The sequence below is a fragment of the Marmota monax genome, unplaced genomic scaffold (assembly GCF_021218885.2).
Source record: "Marmota monax isolate L192 unplaced genomic scaffold, Marmota_monax_Labrador192_F-V1.1 WCK01_AAM20220418_F8-fsc00008, whole genome shotgun sequence".
NCBI classification, from domain to species: Eukaryota; Metazoa; Chordata; class Mammalia; order Rodentia; family Sciuridae; genus Marmota; species Marmota monax.
The window spans coordinates 22,103,217-22,117,932 of NW_026694432.1; the positions used below are offsets into that span (position 1 = coordinate 22,103,217).

General features: G+C 42.7%; 1 protein-coding gene across 1 annotated transcript in view; it reads right to left on the minus strand.

Moving 5' to 3' along the window:
- The window catches only part of Clic4 (chloride intracellular channel 4), a 65,492-nt gene extending 51,558 nt beyond the window's left edge, over positions 1-13,934 (minus strand). Inside the window, exon 1 of the mRNA XM_046468815.2 lies at positions 13,702-13,934. Within this exon, the coding sequence (XP_046324771.1) occupies positions 13,702-13,773 (72 nt within the window). The 5' untranslated portion in view covers positions 13,774-13,934. The remainder of the gene's footprint in view (positions 1-13,701) is intronic.
- Positions 13,935-14,716: the final 782 nt, after the last annotated feature.

Here is a 14,716-nt window from a genome sequence, read left to right on the forward strand (position 1 = left end):
GATAGATTTGTTCAATTAACTGGAGCTAGACTATGAAAGCCAGAGACTTGAGTGCCAGAGTAAGGATTTGAACTTGATTATTTAGTTGAGAGCAACAAAATAATTTTTGCATTTAGAGGTAAGAAGTAGAGGAACCCACCTTAGGTTGGTCCTTCAAGAAAATACGGTGTTGGATCCTCTGGAGTATACAAATCTCTCCCTCATCAAATCTCAACAAAATCTCTCCTTCTTTGAGGTCAAAGAAAAAAGGGGGAAAGGGATTGCACGGAGGTTCACAAAAAAGGAAGGTTCATGTGAGGGACTTCATGGAATAGATGGCACTTGAGAGGTTCCTTGATAGATTATCTATTAAACCATGTCTCCATTTAATCTTTCATCTCTTCCTCTAATAGATCAGCATTCAATCCAACTCTTTAGGCTCACACATTTTAAAAGCTTTCCTTTGACATCTACCCGTCTGTCCCCTTCCAGCTATCGAACTGTCTCTCCTGTACCAAGTTTACTGACAGAGTTGACTGTCCAGGACCCCCTCCCTTACCACCTTTCCTGCGCACTCTTCCACCATCATCTCAGCCCCTCACCACTCCTCCCCCTCCCAGGCTGACAATGCTAAGGTTATCCACGACTCCCACGCTGACGAATCCAAAAGACATTCCACTTGATACAAGTGGTCACTCCTTCCTTCTTAAAAACCTCTTCTAATTCCCCTCACTTGGCAGTTTCACAACTCCTCTTTGTTCTCCTTTTCTAGCTTCTCCATAACCCAGGCCTCAGTGTTGAGAGTTCCTAAGAACTTGGCATTTCCCAACTCTTCCCTCATCCACAGAATGAACAGATCCATTTTAAATACCACATAAATAGCATATATGCATATGTGTCCCCAAGACCCAGATTTCTCCACCCTTCCCAGACTTCTTTCTGAACAAATCTGTATATCTGTAGACATCTCAAGTTGACATTTCAGCCATCTCAAATTCAACAAATCAAAAATTCAACTGTCTGCTCCTCTTCCGTCTCCATAAAAGGCACCTCTGGGCCAGTGAGTCCAACCAGAGACCCATCATTTCTCACAGTTTCTCACACACACCTCCTTCTTCAATGTCTTCCTATTTACTCCACTTCCAAAATCTACACTGGTAAGGTTTGGATGTCAGGTGTCCCCCAAAAACTCACATATGAGACAATGCAAGAAGGTTCAAAGGAGAAATGATTGGGTTGTGAGAGTCTTGACCCAACCAGTGATTTAATCCCCTGATAGGGATTAATGGAGTGGTAACTGAAGTGGTGGCGTATGGCTAGAGGTGGGAGTTGGGCCGTGGCTTTGGGGTGCCTACCTGTGTCTGGAGAGTGGATCTCTCTCTGCTTCCTGATCAATATGTGAGCTATTTCCCTCAGCACACTCTTCCTCCATAACATCCTGCCTCACCTCGAGCCCTGAGGCATGCCTGCCTCTGGTGGATTGAGAGCCCTCAAATAAACCTTTCCTTCTTTAAAATTGTTCTGGTCAGAGCTAGGGTTACGGCTCAGTGGCAGAGCACTTGCCTCGATATGTGAGGTGCTGGGTTCGAGCCTCAGCACCACATAAAAATAAATAAACAAAATAAAGATGTTGAGTCCATGTAGAACTAAAAAATATTTTTAAATAATTGTTCTGTTCAGATCCTTTAGTCACAGCAGCAAGAAAGCTGACTAAAAGATACGCCAAACCCATTCTCTTCTCTTCTGCCACCTCCTGCCTAACCCAGGCACCCTGATCACTGACTGCAGTGACCCCCCAAGAGTCTCCCTCTGTTCCGCTCTTGCCTCCACTCAGTGCATTTCCCACAGACAGCCAGGATTCTCAACTTGAACTGCAACCCCAACCCTGACGCCCCCTCACCTGAACCCTTCTGGGAACTGTCACTGTTACGAGGGATAAAACTGGGCATGCGAGGACCTCAACGACCTGACCCCATCCTATTCCTCCCTCCACTCCTCAGTTATACCCTCCGTGTTCTAATCACGTTCTCAATTTCTTGACTATTTCCAGGCTTGACATATGCTGATTCCTCCAGCCTGGAAGGCTCTCTCCCCCTTATTCCTCTAATTACTACTCATCCTATAAATCAGGTTCTCAAATAAATTTTCATTGAACCTCCACCTACAATGAGCTTCCTGTCATCTTTTCTTAAGACGCTCTGTTCTCTTCCTCAATTACATAGTTATCTATTTATGTATTTCTTTAATATAAGCCTCTCCACTAGACAATAGATCCTATAAGGTGTTGACATATTCGAATTCAACATGTCAAAAATTAAACTCCTACCCGGCACTGTGGCACACGCCTGTAATTCCAGCTATTCAGGAGGCTGAGGCAGGGGGATCATGAATTCAAGGCCAGCCTGGAAACTGTAGTAAGATCCTCCCATCTTAAACAAACCCCAGCCAGATGTGGTGGCACAAACCTGTAATCCCAGTCACTTGGGAGACTGAGGCAGAGAAATAGCAAGTTCAAGGCCAAGTTCAGCAACTTCATGAGACCCTAAGCAACTTAGCAATACCCTGTCTCACAGTCAAAAATAAAAAAGAGCTGGGAATGTAGCTCAATGGTAAAGCATCCCTGAGTTCAATCACCAGTTCAAAAAAATCTCGATAATCTCCTCATCAGACCTAGACCTTCCCAGCCCCCCTCACACCAAATAATGGCAATCCCATCACTTAGTTGTTCAGAACAAAAACCTCAAAATCATCTTTGACCCTCTTTCTCTCATATTCCACATCCAATCCATCCAAACTCCTGCTATCTCCATGTTAGAACTATATCTAGAATTAGGTTACTTCCCACCATTGTCCAACCATTACATCTCATGCCCAAATTACTGAAAAAGGCTCCTCTAGGTAGTCTCTGCCTTTGCCGCCCTATTTGCTGTCCTCCACAGTGTTGCCCAATGTCCCCTCAAGTCAGAAAGCAGTAACCCCCCATCGTTCACTCTACTTTCTACCCTACTTTACTTTTCTTCATAGCACTAAATCATTAGTAGATTTCTGTTTAATTTCCTCCCCCAACTGAAATGATGTATCCATTGGTGTATATCCAAGCACCTGGAATGTGCCTTGATATTTATTTTTATTTTTTTAATTTTTTATACCTTTATTTTATTTGTTTATTTTTATTTATAAAATATTGGGCTGGGGTTGTGGCTCAGTGGTAGAGTGCTCACTGGGATTGAACCCAGTGTCTCACCCATGCTAGGCAAGTGCTCTACCACTGAGCCACAACCCCAGCACTGCCTTGATATCTATTAAAGAAATAAAAAGAGAGAAGATATCATTTGGGCAGGCAGAAATTTGGGATAGGGGAAAGGTTGCAGAAGCCAAACCTATCTCAAGAGATTTGAATATCAACAAAAATGTTCCAAGGTGCTGGGCACAGTGGCACACACCTATAGTAATCACATATCTATAGTAATCTGGAGGTTGAGGCAGAAGGATCACAAGTTTGAGGCTAGCCTTGGCAACTTGATGAGATCTGTCTCAAAATTTTTTAAAAAATGGGCTGGGATTGTGGCTCAGCGGTAGAGAGCTCACTTAGCATGGGTGGGACCCGGGTTCAATTCTCAGCACCACATAAAAATAAAGGCATTATGTTGTGTCCATCTACAAAAAAGATTCATTCTCTCTCTCTCTCTCTCAAAAAAAAATTTTTTTAAATATTGGGTGGGGGCTGGGGTTGTGGTTCAGCAGTAAAGCACTAGCTTAGCATGTGCAAGGCCCTGGGTTTGATCCTCAACACCACATAAAAATAAATAAACAGAATAAAGGTATTGTGTCCAATTACAACTAAAAAATAAATGTTTAAAAAAATATTGGGCTGGGGTTGTGGCTCAGTGGTAGAGTGCTCACCTAGCACGTGTGAGGCACTGGGTCTAATTCTAGCACCACATATAAGTAAACAAAATAAAGGTATTGTGTGTCCATCTACAACGAAAAATATTTTTTTTAAAAATTTTAAAATATTTCTTGTAAAAGGGCTGGGGATGTAACTCAATGATAGAGTGCTTCTGGGTTTAATCCCGAGTACTGGAGAAAAACAAATTATTTTTTTTCCCCCGGAAGGCAAAGAAATACAAGACATATTCAAGACCAATATAATTAGGATATAAAATATACATGCAGCCAGAGTGGGAGCTAAGAGCGGAAATACAAGTTGGATCATAAATGCCTGATCAAGTAATTTATATCTGATAAACAAATAGCAAAAGTAAGATTTATTCAAGATTTGAGAGGGAAGAGGGAGGAAGGAGAGAAGTAAAAGGGAAGGTACTTTGGAATGAGACTGATCAAACTGTGTTATGTGCTTGTGTGAATACAGCATAACGAATTCCTGTACTGTATGTAATTATAATACCTGAATTAGAAAAGGAAAAAAAGATTTAAGGCAAGAAGTTATCAGTTTTATTTTAAATAAATCAAAAAATTACAAAGCATAACACACAATTATTGAGGGAAAAGATAAAAGCTTCTTTAAACCACTTAATTGACTAATACTAACTACCTTCCATCTGTCAGAATACAACATAAATATTTTACTCATTTCTAAGTCAATTTCTCAACCCACATATAAATAATCCCTTAAACTCTAAAACTTATTAAACTTATTAAAAACTGGATTTTTAATAAGTGAATGAAACAAAAAGTCACTGTATTACATAGGAAAAAGGTGGTGCTAAGTGCCTGACTACTATCATCAACCTTGGGGGACTCACTCCTCATCTGACTGTCCCTTTCAGCTCCACTGTGAGCTCCTTGCAGACAAGGGGCCTGTTCTTATTTCTTTATCTCTTCAGCAGTAATTGCATGGAAATTATTCGATTTATATTTGCTACTATTATGATCCCTATACTGTGCTCAATTATTCCTAGGCAAGAATTTCTTGTATCTTATATCCTCCAACTATAAAATAGTCATATCTTACTTATGCAGATATGGAAGGGAGAAATTAATTCTGAAAAATAACTTGGATTCTTAGAAAAGATTAAAGAGCGCACAGAAGAGCCTACCTTCAAACCATTTAATCAATATCTACTCTTTGAGCAATTCTAGGTGTTGGCAAATTTTACAACATCAAACCTTACTTTCCTCCAGCAAAGAGCAAACAGGACAAATGTTCTTTTAGTGCTGTTAGGAAGATACATACTGGCACAGTCTAAGTTTCTTTTACAAAGCATAAATAAATTGTCTTTAAGTCAACTTAGTCAACTCAATACATGTTACATTTAAATGAACCTCGTTATTCACGGATCTCATAAAAGAACACAAAAATACCACACATAAATTTTCATCAGTGATTCACGCAAATTTAGGAAAAAGACTAAGATATATTTGCAAAGAAGGGCCTTATTGACAATTACAAAGTATAAATAACATCTGTGCTACTGATGGCTACCAACAGTTTTTACACAACTTAATGAAGAATCAACAAGTCTTAAACTTTCAACCAAGAATTTTCGATTCCTGTGTTAACTAAAACATGCTGTAACCTAGACCATCAAGAAATATGAAACTATACACTCCTCATCTTTACAAAAATGTCAACTCAGTCTTGGATATGTGTTGTATTCAAGGCCAAAGTTTAGTTTCTTAAGTTGAATCACCTTTGTTTTCCCCAGTGAGTCTGTATCCTCTGGTCTCACAGCCACCACTCAGCCAGCTTTCCTAAGTGACACAATAACCTAATTTGATTCCTCTTTAGTTTTTAATGAATGTTCACTCTAGTAATCTACCACCTGGTCTCCATCTCCAAAGTCAAGTAACCAGTAGTCAGTAGAGGGAAAAAAGACATTCAGAGAATTCACAAATGCTTAGAACTTCTTAATTACTACAACTTTCTTCTAATTATTTGGCTTTGTACTCAAAGTTTGTTCAAATTTTCTTTTATTCTTCTCCCACACATACAAGTAAACAGCTATGCTGCTTGCACAGTGGTAAGAGTCAATACTTGCATTATAAAAGGTAACTGACATTTTTACAACTCTATTATAATGAAATCCTTTTCATAAGAATGAATTACTTCACATATGAAGTGGAAGTAATAATTTTATTGCCAAAAACAAGAAGAAAACCTATTACCAGCTTACAGTTAGACACCATATTTCAGCTTAAAGAAAAGAAAGATAAAAAAATCCTATGAAAGGAAGCTTAGAAGTACAAACTGTAAGCATAATGAACTCTAAGGTCAATACCTAGCCCTAGTTCTATTATTGCTACTTATCTAAAACAATGGTCAAATTTAAGATACTCCTAGTCTATCTTTTGACACCATTCTCAAATACGATCTTATTTATCCACATTGTCACTTTTGCAAACTTATAATTAGATTAATAGAGTCTCCTAGTTTTATGTTTTAAATAAGGAAAAAACAGAAACCAAATTAAGACTAATTGATATTCCTTATTTCTTAGGGAGGGGGCAGTGGGTACTGTGGATTAAATTCAGAGGTGCTTAACCACTGAGCCACATCCCCATCCCCATCCCTTTTTATTCTTTGAGACAGGGTCTCACTAAGTTGCTTAGGGCCTTGCTAAATTGCTGAGGCTGGCCTCAACTTGTAATCCTCCTACCTCAGCCTCCATAGTTGCTGGGACTACAGGCATGCCAAACATTGCCTGGCTTCCAATACTTGACAACTGAGGAAGAGAAACCAAGTCTCAAAAAAAGATAACAGGATTAAAAGTTCCAAGAAAATTCACAAACTAATGCCCTGAATTAAAATTAGATATCTGTTAAATCATACTTGGTTGGTTTGTAATCATGACCAAAATGTTATTTTTCCTTCAGAAACTCCCTTTCCATTCCCTATATCACCCTCTAAAATGAGCAAATCCATCCTCAATTAAGCTCCTACTCGATCAAAACTTAACTAAAAGTTTAATCACATTTCTCATCTGCCTAACATGTTTCCTTCTTATAGACTAAATTCCCTATTCAGGAGATATCGGAAAACTGAGGCTCCACTGTTCTAATGAAACAGGAAGTGGGAAAGTCTTGCTCACCATCCTTTAACTGATTGTTTCAAGGCACCTCTGTAAGCACCTTTCCAAACCAACTTGACTTTTAGTGGTGGCAGGTCTTCCACGGGCCTCTTTCCTATTCACGTGGCCGAGGGTCTCCCCTGCGTTCCTCAGTCCTGCTGGCTCAACAGCTGCCTCTCTCTTCCCCACTCTGGACCACTTTCTCTCAGAATTTTATACTGAAACAAAACCATTGCCTTGGTCTTTGCCAAAATAGCATTATTAGTTCTTCAGGAACAGCTGCAGCAAAAAGTAACAAGAACAGTTTCTATTAACTTCACATTTTACGCTCATTTCTATTTCCTGAATTTCCCCCTCTAGAGTCCACAAAAGAAGGCAAACCCACGAGATACAAGGTAACATTCTCTAGATGTTGAGTTAGTTTTTGTTCAATTATTAGAACAAAGTTCTCGGCATCACTTCCTATAGAAAATTTCTTTTGTTCTGTTTGAGAGAAAAAGGGGGGGGGGGCACAGGAGTGGGGCTGAATGAAGTTGGCCCTGAAGGAAAACACAAAGAGCTCCCAGTTCACACTAGCATACAGCTGAGAGTTTGCCATCTGCAGGATCCATTTACACCTTCCCAAATGCCAATGGGAAGTTGAATAGACAGCAATCCAGGAAATGAGGAAATACAAGGAGAACAAACAAGGCTGGAAAAACGTATGTCTTTACAAAAACCTAGGTTCATTTTAATGATCTCATCCAACTTTTTAAAAACTGATCTAATTGGCACTATAGATTTGAATCATTCCTGGTTCCTTCTTTCAAAAATATCAACCTGTCAACTGTTTCCTGTATAAGGAGTTTACAAATGATGTCAAAACTAACATTTTCATTCTTGATTATTCCCAATCCACCTATTCACCTATTTTTTCAAGGCCAAGTTCAAGTCTACTTTCATATTTCCTCATTTCTCTTAGCCCAACTTAATGTGAATCACACTTGACTCTTTAAGTATGTAACCTCTTGTATAATTTTCCTGCCAAAAAAAATTTATAAACCTAAATATAATTTCTTAAATCTCCCAAAGTATATGCACTTGGTTCATACCAGTTGATTTGTGAAGTCACAGCTAATCAGAACTAACAGAATCTAGCCCATCCCCTCTTTTCATACCTTGTTTATGTGAATTGTTTTTAATACTCAATAACTGTACCCTTGGGTTAGGAATCACATCAAATTTTTTATGTAATTTCAAGCATAGCATCCCCTGAATCCTATTAATGAGATCTACATTTAATAAGAGTAAACTATTATTGTAGCCGGGCACAGTGGCGCATGCCTGTAATCCCAGCAGCTCAGGAGGCTGAGGCAGGAAGATCATTTGTTCAAAGCCAGCCTCAGCAAAAGCAAGGTGCTAAGCAACTCGGCAAGACCCTGTCTCTAAATAAAATACAAAATAGGGCTGAGGATGTGGCTCAGGGGTCAAGTGCCCCCTGAGTTCAATCCCCAGTGCCCAAAATAACAATATAGTATAATCAGTGACAAAAACTTTACTATGTGCGGAGCACTCTTCTTAATTCTTTCCCTAGTGTGTGGTAGGTACATGGCCACCACACTTCCCAGCCTCCTTTGCAATTAGATAAAGCCATGTGATTTAAGTTTCCTCCAGCGTATGATAGGAAATTACAAATAAAGACTTCTGGCTGGGGCACTTAAGATGTGCTTCCTCCATATTCTCCACCTCTCACTGATGGTAACCAGAACTTTGGTCACCAGCTTTGTCAAGTCAGAAGAGGATGGTGCTGGAGAGCAGGGGCTTGGTCCCTAAATGACTCAGAGGAGTAAAGCCACTCCAAAATCTACAATACCCTCCCAGACTGCTACTTGAGTAAAAAAGAAACTTCCATCTGGTTTGAACCATTGTTTGGGGACAGGAAGGAGTATTACTTATTACAGCAGTTTAGAATACCTTAATTAATCCACACAAACTACCATTTAATCCTTCAGCAACCCGATAAAATTGATATTATAATTACTATTATCCTAATATTAAAAGTAAGGTAGGTGGCATGATGGTGCATTCTGTAATCCCAGAGATTCAGGAGGCTGAGGCAAGAGGATTGCAAATCCAAGGCCAGCCTCAGCAACTTAGCAAGACCCTGTTTCAAAATTTAAAATTTTTAAAAACAGCTGGGGATGTGGCTCAGAGGTTAAGTTCCCCAGACTTCAATCTCCAGTACTCCCCTGTGCCATAACCACCACCACCACCCCAGGCGGGGGGGGGGGGGGGGGGGGGGGGGGACAGTAACGAAACTTAAGCATTGAGAGGTTAAGAAACTTGTCAGACATATTATAAAAAGCCAGATACAAGCAAAGCAGTCTTGGCTCCTGGGTCCCTGCATATTAGAAATCCCTTCCAAATGTATCAAAAGGAAGTTATTCTCACATGTTATGCCACCCTAAAACCAGATTAATTTCTTACAACCAACCCCCAAAACCCAGCAGCTTACTGAATGCTGTAGACAGTGACTGTCCAAATTCATAAAAGTACATGAAGTGTAAATTCCAGTCCTTAAAACTAGTCAAAGACTGGAGATCACATCATACCAAAGCTACCAGTAAGGGTAGAAGGGGTAGCAATGTCAACAGGAGCTGGGCTTATACAAGCAAAAGAAAAATTTAAAAAGCCAGTCTCCTCAACTTCTCTCATTTTTGTGATTTAATAGTTAATATGTATCTTTACCCAAACAGAAATTCGATTCTCAAATTCTGGATACAGCCGGGCAGCATGGCATACCCCTGTAAATCCAGTGGCTGGGGAGGTGGAGACAGGAGGATCACAAGTTCAAAGCCAGACTCAGTAAAAAGCGAGATGTTAAGAAACTTACTGAGACCCTGTCTCTAAATAAAATATAAAAAATAGGGCTGGGGATGTGGCTCCAGTGGTTGAGTGCCCCCGAGTTAAATCCCTGGTACCTCCCCATCAAAAAAAAAAAAAAAAAAAATCCCAAATTCTGGATATAACCAAGAAGAAATATTGGTGGAAAATATGGTAGAAAACACTAAAAGTACTAAATAAAAAGAACAGAAGAGGTGAAGAGATAAAAGTCACAGGAGGTGTGGCAGACCAGAGACTAGAGAAATCAGGACAAAGGACTATGGTTTGTGACTCAGAACATCAGGATCTAAGTAATGGTTTCCAATTCCAAGGACTGATAAACACACACATTGACATAAAATACTCTAAAAGGAGGAAGCAATCTCCTTTCACACATTTGGTACCCTCTTCAGTTCCAGCCACTCTCAACAATACACAGACCCTACGCTCTAGGCGCATTCATGTAGGAAAGATCTGCTGCAATATACCAAAATGACACAGCTAGCCTCTGCTTACTGTGTACCAGACACTGTTCTAAGATCACTACAATCTACATGTATTAATTTGTTCCCCTGAGGTTGGTCTATTAATAGGCCAACTCTCGGGGACAGGGCACAGAGAGGTTGAAGTAATGTATCTTGGGACACAAGATTAGTTAAGTGGACAAACTGGATTAGAAACCCGGAGTAGTCAGATTATAAAGGGCTTTATGCCCTTGCTAAAGGGTCTGCTCTTTACCTTACTGGACAGTAGTTCCCAACTAAAATGGCAGAGAGTACATCTCCACTGTTGAGGATGACTGCCACTATAAGCCCCTTTTACTGCTGGGAGGGCTGAGCTGCATGCCTGTAGTCCCAGATACTCAGAAGGCTAAGAATCATGTAAGCCCTAAGTCCCACAGTTTCAGGTCAGCCTGGGCAATAAAGAGATACCCCGCTTCAAAAATAAACAGGTTAAAAAAAAAAATTAAGGTAAACTATTAGGAGGGTTCCTACCCTTTAGGTGATAGGGTTAAAAAAAAAAAAAAAAAAAAAAAAAAAAGGTGGGCTGGGGATGTGGCTCAAGCGGTAGCGCGCTCACCTGGCATGCGTGCGGCCCGGGTTCAATCCTCAGCACCACATACAAACAAAGATGTTGTGTCCGCCGAAAACTAAAAAATAAATATTAAAAAAAAATTCTCTCTCTCTCTCTCTCTCTCTTAAAAAAAAAAAAAAGGAATGTTGAAAAAAGGAATGTTGTTATATAGGTGATGGAGAATTACTGGGCTCACAGGCAGACAACTCCAAAAATAATATTCATGAAGAAAAGGTAGACGAGTCCACTCATACCCTTTAAGGACCTAGGCCATTCCTCTTACACAAGCTGAGTCCTAGACAGGTAGAGTCAATTCTCCATTAATACCACTCACCATCAGATTTCTCATTATTTCACATACTATATGCTTCAGATATAAATACAGAATCCATAGTCTCATGCCTTAGACATGTGAACAAATTTTGTGTTTTTCCTGTTTAAAAAAAATGATAGTTTTCTGTTACTAACTGGATACCTCTTGGCAGAATAATCAACACTGTTTAGCACACTACTCTGGACAATCACAGCTTCTGACTGCCTTGTTGCTTTGAAAAACAACCATATTTATTAGGGTATTTTCCCTCATTTGCATTTCCCACACATAGTTCTTAAGAAATTGAGAATAACTTTACCACATTACTTGTCTTTTTTTGTTGTTCTCCTTCCTTTCAAACAACAAACCAGGTCTGTATCAGTGCAAAGTTGGCCTATGGTGAATCACAGGCCAGCAAAAAGCATTTCACTTCTCATTTCACATTAATAAAAGTTTGGTGCCTTGTACAGTGGCTCATACCTGTAATCCCACTGGCTAGGGGGGCTGAGACAAGACCATCTGGAGTTCAAAGCCAGCCTCAGCAACAAGTAGGTGCTAAGCAACCCAGTGAGACCCTGTCTCTAAATAAAATACAAAATAGGGCTGGGGTTGTGGCTCAGTGGTTGAGTGCCTCTGAGTTCAATCCCCAGTACCAAAAATAAAATAAGTTTGATGAGGGAAAACAAATTGCCCAGTGTAATCCAGCCAATAAGCACTCAACTATGCCTTGAATCCTGTTTCTCTACCTGCAAACCCAGTGAGAAAGACTTAAGATAAATAAGCAGGTGGCTCACAGCATACATATGGAAAACTGGGAATGGGTAGGCAAGTGACCAAAGTTTGGGAAACAGTTTGCCACACCCATCTCCTTCTGACTGAAGGATTAAATCAGCAGTGAGCAGAGTATTAAGCACTAGTCTCTTCCCAATTTTTTGTTTGTTTTGTTTTCCCTAGTACTCTAGAATGCTGGGCAAGTGCTCTACCACTGAGTTACACCTCCAACCCCTTTCTAATTCCTATACTTTCCTGGCTTATTTTATTGGCTAGGATCTCTAGTACAATACTGAATACAAGCCACAACTGATATTATCCTTATACAATTCTAAATTTAATAATGCTTCTAAAGCTTCACCATTAAGTATTATGTTTTTCACCATTATAAGTAGATACACTTTTTTTGAGTTTATAGAAATTCCTTTCTATTCCTAGCTCAGTTAAAAAAAAAAAAAATTACTAATCTGACCTTCCCTTCTCTGGGCTGCTTTCCACACCCCTCTCTTCTCTTCCCTTGCTCCAGGCTTCTTCCTACATTGTCTGCACCTCAAAGTACTGTCTGCCACTCAAAGTAACTGAGACTGTGATATTCTGGGAGTTCTATGCCCAGATGTTCTTTCAGTTCTCTGGCCCAAAACATTCCTAAAGCCGATAATTGAAAGAAAATCCTAAAACAAACATTGCTTCTGCTCACTAACAGATCATGTATTCTCCCCATCTCTTAAACACACCCTTCATTGTCTTTTCTTTAAAAAAAAAAAATGAAGAAAAAAGGGACAGAATAGTTCTAGATTCCTGCTAACTTTCCAGCATGTTGCCTAGCTCCAAATGACACCGGCTTCTAAAGTGATTGAGAGAATCTCAAAAGATTTTAAAGGACTGTTAGGAAAAGCAGCTGCATACCCCTTGGCTAAACTGAAAAACACAACAAAGGAAGAAAGGGCACGGATATTATTCGTAAGCAAAAAATGGTAGTTCCAGGATACACAAGCGGAAGAGACAAGCCGGGAGTGAGGGGAATCGAGCCTTTGAAGCCCCCAAAGAAGTTATGGACTCAATTTTTCTTTCAAGACAAAAGGGCACACACACTCTTTCCCAAGGCAGCAACACCAAGGGGAGCAGCCAAAATGTTGCATCATTCGGAACACTCTACGCTTAAGAAACAAGAAAAGCAGATGGTGGTAAAATACCTACGGCAGGAAAACAAAGTTGGGAATCTTGGTCTCTTCCCGAGGCCCTGGAGCGTCTGTCCCCTTTATCATTTTTGTTTTTTTAAAGACTGCACCGAACACTGGGAAGTTTCAGTTTCCCACCAGCTGCGCGCAAAGGTTCCTTGCAAACGCGCCCAGGGAAGTTTACCACGCGACGGGGGCTGGAGCGGGGGCTCCGGTCGGGGCGGGGCGGGGCGGGTGACAGGTCGCTCGCCCGCCCGGGAGGCCGGGACCACCGCGGGTCCTCCACCGCCGGGATGCTGGGCGCTGGCTGCTCCCGCTCGCCCCCGCGCGCGCCCCGGGCCCGGCCCCCTCGACGGCCCCCGGAGGCGGGAAGGCTCGGTGCCGAGACAATGGGCGAGGGCGCGGGACCCGCAGAGCTGCCTCGGCCGGGGGCGGGGGCCTCGGGGGCCTCGGGCGCCGCGGCTGCGGGGCGGGACGGCGGGCGAGCGCTCACCTTAACGAAGAGCTCGATGAGGGGCTCTTTGTCCTCCTCCTTCAGCCCATTCAGCGGCATCGACAACGCCATGGCCGGCTCGGCTGGGCTCCGCGAACGGCGGCGCGGCTGCGGTCCTGCTCCGAGGCTACTCTGACTGCCGGCTCCCGCCGCGCTGCACTCGCTGGACAGTCCCGGCGTCGAGCTGGCCGCGGCCTCAGCTCCTCAGCACCGCCCCACGCCCCGCGCGCGACTCGGAGGCGGCGGCTGCCCCGGCAGCTTCAAACCACGGGGCGGGGCTCCGGGGGCGGGGCCTAGGTCGGGGGCGGGGCCAAGGCCCGGCGCCGCGGGACTCTCCGAGGGAAATGGGGGCGGCCGGAGCTCGCGGGGCGTGGCCTCATCCGAGCTGAGGCGAAGGGACCACTCGGAGGCTGGGAGGCGGCTAGGGGGCGTGGCCTAGACTCGAGGTGTGGCCTTGGTGAAGCCGTCCTCAGCGCTGGCTGAGTCCGGCGGTGGGCGGGCCTTCAAGCCACGCCTCCTGAGGGGCAGGAGGGAAATTCCACCCGGGGTCGGAGCCTGACACCGCCTCCCTCCGCAGCGCCAGCGCGTCCTGAGCAGCTGCTGCTGGGACGGTTCCAGGTGACCTCATGCCTCGGCCGGCCTGGGGCAGCGAGGAGGCGCCTGCCAGCCTCTCCCCCGCTGCACTCCACTACTCATCGCCCTTTCCCGGAGCGGCCACCCCCCTGTTCCCAGTGTTAGGTGGAGCTGCCTTTTCTACGAAAACTTTTCGGAGTTTTCATCTCCTTAGAAATACTTTTTTCTTCCTTCGACTTCTTTTTTTCCTTTTTGACTTTCGGGTCGCTTCTGTATTGGAAATCAGCATATTCACAGGCATCGTGAGGTCGCAGGGTGTTCAGGCTCTGAGGGGGGATAGACAGTGGAACAGGATCCCTCTCCTGCCAGAGCTTGCAGTCGAACTGCACCCTTGGTGCGGGAGCCAGGACTCCTATTTACCCCCGACCAGACCCCATTGCTT